The 13,465-nt window shown below is 41.9% G+C and overlaps 1 protein-coding gene across 2 annotated transcripts; it reads left to right on the forward strand.

The window, feature by feature from the left end:
* The first annotated feature begins 419 nt into the window (after nt 1-419).
* LOC141652412 (NAC domain-containing protein 71-like) lies at nt 420-3,308 on the forward strand. 2 transcript variants are annotated; one of them, XM_074459862.1, is made up of 4 exons: nt 420-1,713; nt 2,126-2,388; nt 2,581-2,868; nt 2,969-3,308. In XM_074459862.1, exons 1-4 carry the CDS (start codon nt 1,557-1,559, stop codon nt 3,242-3,244), a joined length of 984 nt encoding a protein of 327 aa, XP_074315963.1. In that variant the 5' UTR covers nt 420-1,556; the 3' UTR covers nt 3,245-3,308. The 2 variants fall into 2 exon arrangements, with proteins under 2 accessions (XP_074315963.1, XP_074315964.1); XM_074459863.1 differs by having other exon boundaries at nt 420-1,286.
* Nucleotides 3,309-13,465: the final 10,157 nt, after the last annotated feature.

Raw genomic sequence — 13,465 nt, forward strand, 5'->3', positions numbered from 1 at the left:
GACACGGCTCAAAATATCATGGACACGTGTCGGACACGTGCCAAAATAAAAGATTAAAGTTAGACACGGCTTTACAAGTGTCCGACATATTTTGACGTGTGTCCGACGAGTGTCGTATCTGACACGGGTGTCCAACACAGAAACGCTGATTAGGAGGAGTGTCCGTGCAACCTAGATTGGAGCTTCCAAATGTGAACAAGACAAAGGAGGTTTTATCACTTTTGAGTTTTGAACACAAAAGAAGTGGCCCCTACACACACACACTCTTTGGAATTTAACACTAGACAAGCAAACTCCCCTTCTTCACCCTTTCGGTTGTGCCCATTTTTGGACCGTTGATTCCCTCCCCATCACCTATATATATGTATAAACGCATCATCCAACCCACATTTCCCTCTTCATTCCATCCTTCCCCTTCTCTTTCAACACCAACTTTTACATCATTTTTTTTTTGCTTTTTAAATTCTGGGGATTGCTAAAGTTTTCAACTTTGATCATTCTACCTTGTTTTGGATTTTGGGTACTAATAAAGTTTGCAACTTTTGTGATAACTCAACAAATTTCTTGAATTTTATTTGATTTTTGATTCCGGGTTATTGATAAAGTTTCCATCTTTGATCATTCTAGCTTGTTTTGAATACTGGGCATTGATAAAGTTTGCAGCTTTCGAGCTCACTACCGAAAATTGGCTAAAAACTTACTGAATTTTGGAGCTTATTGATCAAAATTAGATAATAAGTAACAGAATTTATCAGTTTGTTGCTTCAGAGTTAAACTATAGATTCATATTTTGGTGGGTTTTTGCTAGTTTTTCTCAAGTTTTGATAATACTACTTTCGAGCTCGTTATCGAAAATTGGCTAAAAAAACTACTGAATTGAGCATTTTTTTAGCTTCTGGGCACTGCTAAAGTTTTCAATTTTGAAGCTTATTGATCAAAATTAGATAAAGTTACTGAATTTAGCAGTTTTTAATTCAGGGTTTAACTAAAGATTTATACTTTGGTGTGTCTTGCTAGTTTGAAGCAAGTTCTTGTTGGTGTTGGGGCAAATTGATTTTGATCATTGCAGTTTGAAGCAAGTTCTTGTTTTTTCCATCATTTCTTGCTTATATTTGGGAAATTAGTGGGGGGAATTACTAAGCCATAAAACTAAATTGACGGTTTTCGCAGACAATGTTATTGTTTTACAAAGGTTATTACATATTGTGGGAGTTCATTGCTATTCTTGAGAGCAAGTTTTGTGTTGGGAAAAGCTTCTATTTTTGGATCTTCCAAATCTTCAATAGGTATAGCATGGGCACTTAACTTGGAAAAAAAAAATTGGACAACTTCTAACTGTGTAGAATTGCTTCTCTTTTTATTGGTCAATCGAAGAGGACACTTAGTCGCATTACAATAGAAGGGAGGGGGGATTCGAACCTGAGACCTATTGTCCACAATACCTCCGTCTTAACCACTTGACTAAGACATCTTCGGTGTAGAATTGCTTCTCTGAGTGTTGTGTTTATTGTTCCCTCTTGGTTGTTAAAAACCTTAAAAAGGAAAGTGTGTTCTAAATGGGAAGTGCAACATTGCCACCGGGGTTTCGATTCCATCCAACCGATGAGGAGCTTATTGGCTACTACTTGAAAAGAAAGGTTGAGAAGCTTGAAATTGAGCTTGAAATTATTCCTGTGATTGAATTTTATAAGTATGATCCATGGGAGTTGCCAGGTATATCATTCGTTAAGAAAGTTTTAACTTTAGGGTGGGCATAACGTTACTTCAAAATACGTTACCATTCAAAAGGACTTTAAAAAAGTTAAATGATTAAAAAAATGCTCTCACATAACGAGTGACAGAGTACATTTGATGTCACCGTTCCTTTAACTTAAGCATAGAAGCTACAAAATGAGACTTTTAGAGGAATTTTTCTTGATCTTTTTAGCCTTTATAAAATCCAATTGTTTCTAGTGATGCTCATAGCTAAAAAGCAATCTAAATAGACTAAATTGTTTTTTTTTTTTTTTTGTTGGGTATTACACTTTCTAGCTCTAAAGCCAATTCATTTGGCTTTCTTTTACAATTATTCTCTTTTTAATTGTACAATTTTTGAATCCCTTTTGACACTTACCATGAATGGCAGACAAGTCATTTCTTCCGAAGCGTGACATGGAGTGGTTCTTTTTCTGTCCAAGAGACAGGAAGTATCCAAATGGCTCTCGAACAAATAGAGCCACTAAAGCGGGCTATTGGAAAGCCACTGGAAAAGACCGGAAGATTGTCTGTGAGTCAGTGACTGGCTTTCGAAAAACCCTTGTTTTCTATCAGGGGCGCGCTCCCTTGGGAAACCGAACCAACTGGTTGATGCATGAGTATCGCCTTTCCGATGATTCCCAAAATGCTCATGTAAGATTCTCCAACATTAGGTGGTTCTTACTTGTAATTTAATTAACGAGTATTGTATGAGACTGTTTGACATGTGAGACCGGACGCTAATGTTGATGTTACATGCAAGATGGTCTCAGATAAGTTTTTGTGCTGATATATAATCATAGTTAAGTGACTAATCTTGTAATCGTGTGACATTCCTTCTCCTAGGGAGCTTTTGCTTTGTGCCGCGTTGTAAAGAAGAACGGTTTAAGTGAAAATGTGAAAGCTAAAAGGGTTGGAAGCAGTTCAAGCAATAAAAACTTCAAGCCACCAAGTGAAGTTTCAAATGAGCCCCTGAGCAATTCCAGTGATTGTCAGTACAATAGCAGCAACTATTCCAGTCCCATTTCTTCTCCTTATATCACGCCGAGGGCAGAAGTTGAAACAATTGGGTCAATGGCCACAAACTCTTCCAGCTTGTGGGTTTCGCCTCAACTAATTCTCGATTCCTCAAAGGTACATTGGAAATTTCAAGATTTTACTGATGCATTTTTGATATGTTGAATAATGGGTTATTGAAGTGATTATGTTTTGCTTTTATGGCTTGATGATGCAGGAGTACTCGCAAGGTCAAGAATTGTCAACCGATTACTATCCGCAATGTGAGTTTGATCATAATTCACTGCCTCAATGGTATCCCAGTCAAGGTGTTTCTCCAAGTACATCTTACTCAAATTTCGCGGAGATTGAACAGGTTGACAACCTCAATCTATTGGGATTCATGTCACCCATCTCAGCGGACATTGATTACATGGGATATTATGAAAATGCAGGTGTTTTATATGATAGTTATGATGGAAACAACACCTTAAGCTATCAGAATCCTAATTAATTCCTTGTGAAACTAACGAAATGTCTCGATCCTGCAGCTTATATTTCTTCAAAGTTATGGGTATCTATTAGGATATAGGCCCATTAGGCCGACTATCATTAGGGTTAGGTTACGACGGCTACCGTCTAGGGTTTAGAGTATGTCGTCTATTATATATATCGTCATGTATTTTCTTGAGATCACAATTCAATAATACAAACCTTTATTTTTTTTTTGAGGAAAACACCCGTAAGGGTATTAACTTAATAACGATAAATCAAAGATTACAGCATTGTTTGCGACAGTAGGTAAAACATTCGACCAAAACGAGCTACCAACAACCCGTGGAGTAATATGCGCTAAAGCGTGCGCAACACAATTGTTAACTCTAGGAGTATAAGACCATAAAACAGAATCAAACTCAGTACAAAGATCGGAAATATCGTCCATGACTTGCGAGAAAATGCTCCTCCCTTGCTTTCGTTCCCGCAACGTATCCACAACCTGTAAGCAATCGCTCTCCACAACCAGGCATCGATGTCCCCTATCCCGTGCAGCTTGAAGACCATCAAGCACAGCTACTGCCTCCGCCATACATGGTTCCCACTGTTGATCCCGTACAATCGCGCCACCCCACAAAACATGTCCTCGACCGTCCCTGCAAACGAACCCCGTACTTACTCCCTCACTTTCTTTCACTCCGGCATCAACGTTGACCTTTACATACCCTTCCGGTGCCACAGCCCATCCACCGTCATCCCTCTCTCCCCTGTTTTGCCTCTCCATGCGTCTCCCCTCCCTCTCAGACCCCATATCTCCTACCCCCTCACTCATCACATCACACACCCTTCTAACAATTCTGTCCGGTTCCACCTCCGCCTCATCAAAGACGACCTTGTTACGATGCTCCCAAATTGCCCAGCAACCCACCATGAACTTGCCACATTCCCCTTCTCCCAGCTCTCTCCATCTAGCTTCCACCCACTGCGGTACGTCACTCTCCCCCTCTTCTTCCCATTCAAACCCCAACCCCTCCCAGACCCAGCGTGCCACTTGACAATCATGAAACAAATGGAGACTCGACTCATTAAAGTTATGACAAAAAGGACAAAAAGAAGACTCACCTCCAACTCGAGTAATGATGTTCGATTTCGTTGCCAAGGCCTCCTTACACAGCTGCCAGAAGAAGAGCTTGACACGGGGCCAGACCGGAATTTTCCAGAGCTTATTCCACAGCCACCTCCCCCTCTCCCCATTCGATTGTTCCTCCATATCCATCCCCTCTCCTGCAAGCATTTTATACGCCGTCTTTACCGAGTAAATCCCATCCTTCTCCAATCCCCAATACCACATATCCGGGCCACGCCTCGAACTCAGTCGAATATTGAGAACTCTCTCCCTCTCAAAAGGTAGAAATAATTGAGTCACCTTCCCCTCGTCCCATCCCGTCCCAGCACCGTTCAATAAATCCGCCACCAGCATGTCCGCATTCCCACTCGCACAAGGAGAGATAATCCTACCCGTTTGCGTGCTTGGAAGCCACGCATGCTGCCACACGAACGTACTCAGACCGTCTCCAATGCGTCTTCTCATCCCCTTTTCTAACACTCTTCGGGCCTCCACAATGCCACGCCACGCATAACTCGGGTTGTACCCAATTCCCGCTTCCATAAACTCCCCCTGCGGATAATACTTAGCCTTCATGATTCGCGCCCATAACCCGTCCGTGCAAGTTACTAACCTCCAGGCCTGCTTGGCAAGCAATGCAAGATTAAACAAATGAAAATCCCGAAAGCCAAGGCCTCCCACTCCCTTAGGCGTACAGATCTTCTTCCAAGCTACCCAAGAAATGCCTCGTTGTCCTTCCCCATGCCCCCACCAGAAGCGCGATACCATCGATCTAAGTTCATCGCAAAAGTTCGAAGGAATTTTGAACACACTCATCACATAGGTAGGAAGTGAATTGGCTACGGCCTTTATAAGAACTTCCTTACCAGCCCTTGACAATATTTTCCCTCGCCACCCTTGGAGTCTTTTGCTTAGCTTATCCCGGATGATATCAGTAATCACTTTTTTAGACCGTCCAATAACAGTCGGTAACCCCAAATAGCGCTTCTGTTCCTCCACCACATTTACCCCAAGTCTCTCGGCCACCCTGTCCCTCTGCCCACCTGGAACTCCTTTGCTGAAAGAGACAGACGTTTTATCAAGGCTCACTAGCTGACCCGAAGCAGCTTCATACCGGCGCAATATATCATTAACCATATCAGCCTCTCCCAAAGTGGCCCGAACAAAGAAAATGCTATCATCTGCAAATAGCAAATGAGAGATAGCAGGTGCATTATTTGCCACTCGAATCCCGTGAAGAGCATTCCTCTCGACCGCACGTCGCATCAAATTTGATAAGGCCTCCGCACACAAAATAAAAAGATAGGGGGATAGTGGGTCCCCTTGTCTTAGCCCTCTCTCCGGACAAAACTCCTCCGTGGGTGACCCATTAATAAGCACCGCGAACTGAACCGTAGTCACGCAATCCATGACACGCCGAACCCAACTCCCATCGAAGCCCATCGTCTCCAAAACTCGTTTCAAAAATTCCCACTCCACTCTGTCATATGCTTTCGCCATGTCCAATTTAATTGCCATATGTCCCTCGCTTGACCTGGAATTCTTCATATAATGAAACATTTCGAAGGCAATTAAAATATTATCCGTGATTAATCGTCCGGGCGTAAAAGCACTCTGATTGTCTGACACAATCTCTCCCAAGAAAATCTTCAGTCTGTTAGCAAGAACCTTTGAAACAAGTTTATAGACCACATTACACAAACTGATTGGTCTAAATTCCCTCATTTTATCCGGTGCTTTCTTCTTCGGGATCAAGACAATATTAGTCTTATTATACTCAGCTGCTGAAGACTCCCCACGTAAAATACCGAGAATAGCACTCACCACATTGGGGCCGATAAGGTGCCAGTAAGATTGATAAAATAACCCGTTCATTCCATCCGGTCCCGGAGCTTTAAGCGGATGCATTTGATTAAGAGCTTCCACCACCTCCTCCTCACGGTACTCAGCTCGCAACACCAAATTCATACGGTCAGACACTCTTCCCTCCAACCCTTGAAGCACATCATCAAACTGTGACGGTCTCGATGTAGCAAAGAGTTCACGGAAATAATCCATGGCCACCCTCCCAATAGCCTCGTTCCCAGTCCGTGTCACCCCCGTCTCATCGACTAGGCTCCCAATAAAATTCTTACTTCTCCTCTCCCCAGCTCTCATGTGAAAAAATTTTGTATTCCGATCACCATCCCGAAGCCATAGTGCACGCGAGCGTTGTCGCCAATATTGTTCTTCTTGTCGACCCAACTCCGCAATTTCCGCCACAAGTTTTCGCCTTTGCCTCACTTCGTCCTCAGTTCGAGCCCCCTCATCCAACCGAGCCAATTGTTTGCGCTTTCGCGAGATAGACCATCCAATTTTCCCAATGCTAGTCTTTTTCCAAGCCTGGAGCTCCCTCCCACACTCCCTAAGCATACCCCCTAGATTGTCGTTCCCTTTCTCCATTCCCCTAATCACAGCTTCCTCACACCCCTCCTCCCCTACCCATATTTGCTCAAAACAAAACACCCTTCTCGGCCCATTATCCTCTTCCACACGGTCAAGAACAAGCCGGATTGGCGCATGATCCGACCACTCACGAACAAGATGGAAAAGCTTAGCATATGGAAACATCTCGAACCAGGCACTCGTACCCATTGCTCGGTCAAGAACACACTGTCTATTAGCTTCCCCACTTTGCCCATTGTCGAAAGTAAACTGGTACCCTTCCCAAAGCACATCCCTCAGTCCACAATCATCCACCGCTGCATGAAAATTATTCATCTGCCACTGAGGTCTACTCCCTCCTTTCATTTCAGTCGAATACAATATCTCGTTGAAATCTCCAATACAAAGCCAAGGTAAATCCGATTTAGTGTGAAGCAAACGAAGCAAATCCCAAGACAGATGGCGATCAGAAGCAGCTGGCCATCCATAGAAACCCGTCACACGCCACTCTCTATTCTCCTCTTTCACCGAGAAGTCCATATGATGGACCGAAGCCGACATAAATTGACACTGAATATCACGACGCCACATAAAAGCGAGACCCCCCGACCGACCCATACTATCCACTTCCATCCCATTATACCCATCCAATCGCTCCCTCACCCTCCTCATATCACGACCACACAATTTTGTCTCGCAAAGAAAAAGTATGGCCGGGGCTTCCCTCCGCACGAACTCACGAAGGGCACGAACCGTGTCGGGGTTGCCCAATCCCCGACAGTTGAGGCTTAAGATATTTATTTTGCCGGGCGGGGTTGAGCTCCCTCAACCTCCGCCTCAGGTATTAAGACGCCCCCGTCTATCAGCAGTATTGATTTCTTTCCCCCCTCCATCTCGTCCACTTCCTCTCGCCCTCTTTTTCCACCGCTTATTCCAGTAATCTCCCCAGTCTCCACCATCCCAACCCGTTCAAAACGTCGCCAAGTCTTCCCCACCACCCCACGGTTTCTCCCCTCCACTTCGTTCTCCTCCATCCCCCTCTGTTCTGCCTGTCCCTCCTCATACTGCACTTCGCCTTCCCCTCCTACTCTCTCCCCGACAACACCTTCCCCAGTGCACTCATACGACCTCCCATCCTCCACCCTACTCCTTTGCACCTGCTCCTGCTCAACATTCATCACCACCCTGTCCTCCCTTCTGCCCAGTTGCTAATAACTTACCTCCTGCATCTCCATCATCTTCTCTCCCCCCCCTCCGCCACTCTGTACCCCCTTGTCTTCTGCAGCCTCCCTCATCGAAGCCAAATGCTTACTTCCATCCCCTTTCCCACCCTTCTTGTATTTAAAGTTAAGAGCAATCGACTGCAATTTTTCAATCATTCTATTGATCTCAGATTCCTCCTCCGCCTTCCCCATCTTATCAAACTCCGCATTCAAATCCCTCCTCGCTTTCCCAGATCCCTCCGTAGTAGTCTTCGTAACTTTCCACGGTGAGGCCCGAAGCCATTCCCCGAACTTCAGGTCGCCTTCATCATATGGTCCCTCATCACAATCTTTCTCCCCATGCCCCATTACCCCACATCCATAACAAAAAATAGGAAGTCGTTCATATTTCACAGTGAAGTCCACCACCTTCCCTTCCTTCATTTTTATTGGGACAGAGTCCTTTAAAGGTTGCCTTACATCCTGGAGTATGCGAATACGTATAGCTCTATCGATATCAGGATTAGGGCCAAACTCAAAGATTGATAAAAGTCCCAAGACACGAACCGATATTTCGAGCATTTGTCACACTAGTTCTTCCACCAACAGGTAAATCATACACCCGAGACCAAATAGGGAAATGAAATAGAGGTACGTCTGTAAGTTTACCTTGCTCGTTAGGTTCATTGAAACACCACACAAACTTGTCGAAATGCCATGGTTGCCCCTCCAAAACCCTAGCTTTATCTTTTTCCGCACCAAATTTGAAGACGAATTACTTCTCTTTGGCATCGACCACGTTCCCTATAACCGGCAGTGACGGATTCCAAAGACGAGTCATGGTATCAATTGCCGCTCTCACGTTAATCGATTTCGACGCCCAGATTTTACCCACCAATAACAGCTTACTCCTATCCTCCACCGTATCTGCATCATCATCCCACTCGATTGCCTGACTGCCCCCCTCTCCCATAGGCTCTTTCCCATTCCGTGTCCGACCCGATGAACCACTCCTCTGCTGGCCCTGCATAAAGAAACAACAAACAACAAAAAAAGAACAAAAGAAAACAAGTCTCACGATCAAACAATCGTGAGAGGAGACCTCGAGAAGAAGGAGAAACTAAGAGCAAAGGTAGACGGAAGCCCTAGGAATTTCGTGAAACCTTAGACCTTTTTCCTATTTTTAGTAAATGAGTTTAATAATACAAACCTTTATGAAATACTCTCTATCTATAAATCTTAACATGGTATCAGAGCCTCTTTCTTGAGGAATCTTAAAAATCGCTTCCGTTTTCTGCCGGTGGGTGTTTAACTTAGCCGCGATGCCCACCGGTGGGATCTTTGATGAAATTGCTCAAGAAATTTAGTCAAAAATTCTTCTTACCCTTTTTAGCAAAATAATTTAAAATAAAAGTCCTTCAATTGTGATAGGTCACGCTTGATCAAGAAGGATTGAATCAATACTTTGGATGTGCATGGCGTGGGATTTGATAATTTATAATATAAATCCTCCATTTTAGCCGAGAGAAAAAAAAGGAAAAAAAAATAATCTTCTCTTTGAAATCCGATTAAAATCATTCAGCGTCTTTTAAGGTGGTACTTGATTTATTTGGAGCCGAAAAAATTAACGTTCTCCAGATCTTGAAATTGACGGATAATTTTCCGTTTTATTGATATTTGTTAGGTTCGATTAGTGTTCCTGCAAATCAACTCATATTCGACAAGTCCGAAAAACTTAACGTTCTTGTTCGAATAAATTTTAGCGAGTCTTATACTCGTTTATTACTTACCTTTGAAGACGAAGGAAGATTAATGAAGATCGAAGAAGATGAAGATTGAAGATTTCCTTTTTTTTTTAATGTTTTTTTTTTTTTTGTAATTCTCCAATCGTAAAGTTCGTACTATGTACTGCCTTTACGATTGCGGGAGGGTATTAGGATATAGGCCCATTAGGCCGACTATCATTAGGGTTAGGTTACGACGGTTACCGTCTAGGGTTTAGAATATGTCGTCTATTATATATATCGTCATGTATTTTCATGAGATCACAATTCAATAATACAAACCTTTATGAAATACTCTCTATCTATAAATCTTAACAGTATCTCAGTCATAGTCCCCCTCTTTATTTTTGACGTATCTTAGTCTGTATCTCTTAAATTCATGTAAGATCGAATGGAGTAATTTGTATGTACCAATAGTCCGAGACAACCCCGTTTATGCGTGTTCTTAGATTATCATAAGGAAAGCATATGACCTATATAATGCCTGTTTTCTTCTTTTCAAATGTTGAATTAGCTTCTTGAAAGAAAATGCCTGCTCGTTTGATTTTCATTGCGGTGACTTTATCAACTAAAATGACTCACTAAATAGAAAGGTACTCCGTATGTGTTTTCTATACTGTAAAATACGATGTGAGTTTTTGAGAGAACCGGCCAAACCAGGTAAAGAAATTGATGATAACGGCTTTTGTGTAACACGTTTCTTCGGTAGTACTCGTAATGAGTAGCTGCATATCTTCTGCTTTAACAATACCCTTCTCCCCTTAGACTGTTAAGACGATATGAGGGGAAAGGTTGGTTTGTATTGATTATTGAGCTCAACTTATATAGTTACAATCTATTTGTGTGAATGCAATCGTAAAGTATCACACGAGATAATAACTGTATAACAATAAGAATAATATCTTTGACTACGGAATATCGCATATCTCGAATAATATATACGATATTCCTAATACCCCCTCAAGCTGGAGCATGAAGGTCGAGAATGCCCAGCTTGCGAAGAAGAGTCTGAAAATGTGGAGCACCCAATGCTTTGGTGAAGACGTCAGCCAGCTGAGAGTTGTGGTAATGAGTCCGTCAATAATGGCATCGCGAACAAAGTGGCAATCAATTTCGATGTGCTTTGTTCGCGATGCAGCAACTGTAGATTCTTTGAACTTTGGTGTCTAATTCAGCTTTTCATGTTCTATTCTTTTTAGTTATATATAATCATGATGATAAAGAGTTAGCATTAGCAATAAACATCCCCTACCCCTTGCTACTTTTTATCTTTTTATCCCTTCTTCTGTCTCTTTTTACGTAATATTTAGTACTCCCTCCTATTCACCATTTTCTTCCCTATTTCCTTTTACGGATTATTCACGTTTTCTTCCCTATTTCCTTTTTTGGGTTGATTTGTGTGGTCCAAATTCAATAGCATGTGGGGTGGTGTGTTTTATGTGGTCCAAATTCAATTTCTTATTTCTTGTGCAAAAAGGAAAGGGGAAGAAAATGGTGAATAGGAGGGAGTATGATTTAAGGTAAAATTTCAAATGTAAAGCTAATTAAGACAACTTCCTTTTTTCACTTTAAAGTTGAGGAGAAAAAATTACTCTTTGACTGTCTTTGTATTATTCTTTTCTCCATTATTATTATGTTGTTAAAATTTGCAAACTATCTACATAAGCTTAGTGCGGCAGTATGATTCCAAGTCCTGTTTTAACAGGGCTGTCCAAATATGACTTCTTACATCATCTTTTTAAACCTATGTTACTCGGACTCGGTTGCAAGTGTCGGACATGATAAGGAGTTCACATTCTAATTTCTAAGCCTACGTATTTATTTGATTCAACGTATAAAGACTATTTTCAACTAATTCGTACTGGAAATGTCACTGATGGACTTTTAAGTCGCAAAATAGAAAACGCTAATTAGCAAGGTGAGTTTTCTTTACTTAGTGCTCTGCTAGCCAATAACTTATGCTGGTATAAGCATCTTATTCTCAAACAGGTCTAAGTTTTCAAATGTTTCCGATTCTTACCTCTTATTCAAGTCTCCTTTTAGTAATAAAATTGTGTCAATTTGTGAAAAGGAGAAGGTAAGTAATCAAGTTTAGTTTAAAAGATTTCATTTTGTATTCTCTTTTCACTCAAGTCATCTTAAGATTATTCTTGTGTATGTCATGGATTCGCCGCCCTCTACATTCACTACTACATCTGGTGATCTGGGTGGGGGTTGGAATAAATTGACATAAACCTTTCCTTTCCTTTTCTTTTCCTTTCCTTTGCTCCTAAGTCATTATTACTTCTACATTATACTCTCTTCTTTCAAGTTAAGTTTATTCAAATTAAGAAATTTTGAACAACAGTAGGCAAAACTGTAGAAAATAATAATTGAATGAATTGCTAGAGTTACAATAATGAGTTAAGAGTGATTCTCATGCAAAAATGTTATACAACAACCTTATAAGTTATAATACATTCTACACCATATTTCATGATAATAATAATAATGAAAAGAAATGTTGGAATTTGGGATAATTTATGTAGAAAAGTGGAAAGAAATAAGTTTAAGAGAAGGAAATAGTTTGTGATTGAAATTTGATCTCATATGCTTTGTTTTGCTGTGACAAACTGGATTCTTAGCAATAGCAATTGCTGATTTGCTATCTATTAGAACCTTGGTTGAATTTTCTTCTGTGTGACCCATATCGGCAAATATCTTCCTTAGCCAAATAGCCTGATTAACAGCTGTAGCGCTTGCTGCCACATACCCTGCTTCAGCCGTAGATTGAGTCACAACACTTTGAGACGACGGTGGCGCAGGCCAAATAGGCACTTAGAGACGACGCCCATTGCGGGCCAATTGTAGATTGCCCCGTGTCTAATTTTAATTTTAACTATTCATACGCTAACCACCGTAGTAGAATGCATCGTGCTCACTAAATCTAGGCGGGCCGGATGCCCCGCGTAAAAGGTTAAACACCATAAATGCACATCGTCGAACAAATTCAAGAAAGATGAGCTCCTACCCACGAAGGAAAATGTCGTCGTGTAGTCTCGGAAAAGGAACGGCCGCCGGTGTGGTGACATGAAGATTGTGAGATTTGTGACCATTTTCATGTCAAAAAGTTAAATAGCGAATGCGGTGATTGCAAAGCTCTCGGCTAAACATCGCCCGAAAAAGGCAGCCGAAAAAGGAGGCGTAATAATGAATGATAATAGTAGGGTAAACAGCAAGCCAGGGCAGATAAGGCACGACCAATAAACAATGTCGGCAAGGTGACATAATAATGACGGACGATGATAGCAAAGTAATAGGCACCGCCCGAGACTGAGATGGGGTGATAATAATTGGTAAGAGGCCTTTCTTTAGCAGGCCAGAAAAGAAAATGCAAGGGCAACAAGCAAGGCCCAATTACCTAGCCCAAGCCGCACAAGAAAACAAAAAAAGTTCAACTATTCATCCGATAATTTTGCCAAAAAACCCAACCTTAACTCCCCTTGCACACTTTTATATAAGTGGGGGATATTGCTATTCGTGTAAAGTTTCCTGCTACAAGTCATGTATTATCAAATGAGCCTCTTTGAGGAGTGCTAGTCAATGAAAACCGCTTGTCAGCGACACACACCTCGTGTTCTGAGAAACATGCTAGTGGGCGATACCTCACTTACACGAGACCCTCGTTGCTTGCATTCTTGCCCTAGAATCGGGCAATGGTGCGC

The sequence above is a fragment of the Silene latifolia genome, chromosome 4 (assembly GCF_048544455.1).
Source record: "Silene latifolia isolate original U9 population chromosome 4, ASM4854445v1, whole genome shotgun sequence".
Lineage (NCBI taxonomy): Eukaryota > Viridiplantae > Streptophyta > Magnoliopsida > Caryophyllales > Caryophyllaceae > Silene > Silene latifolia.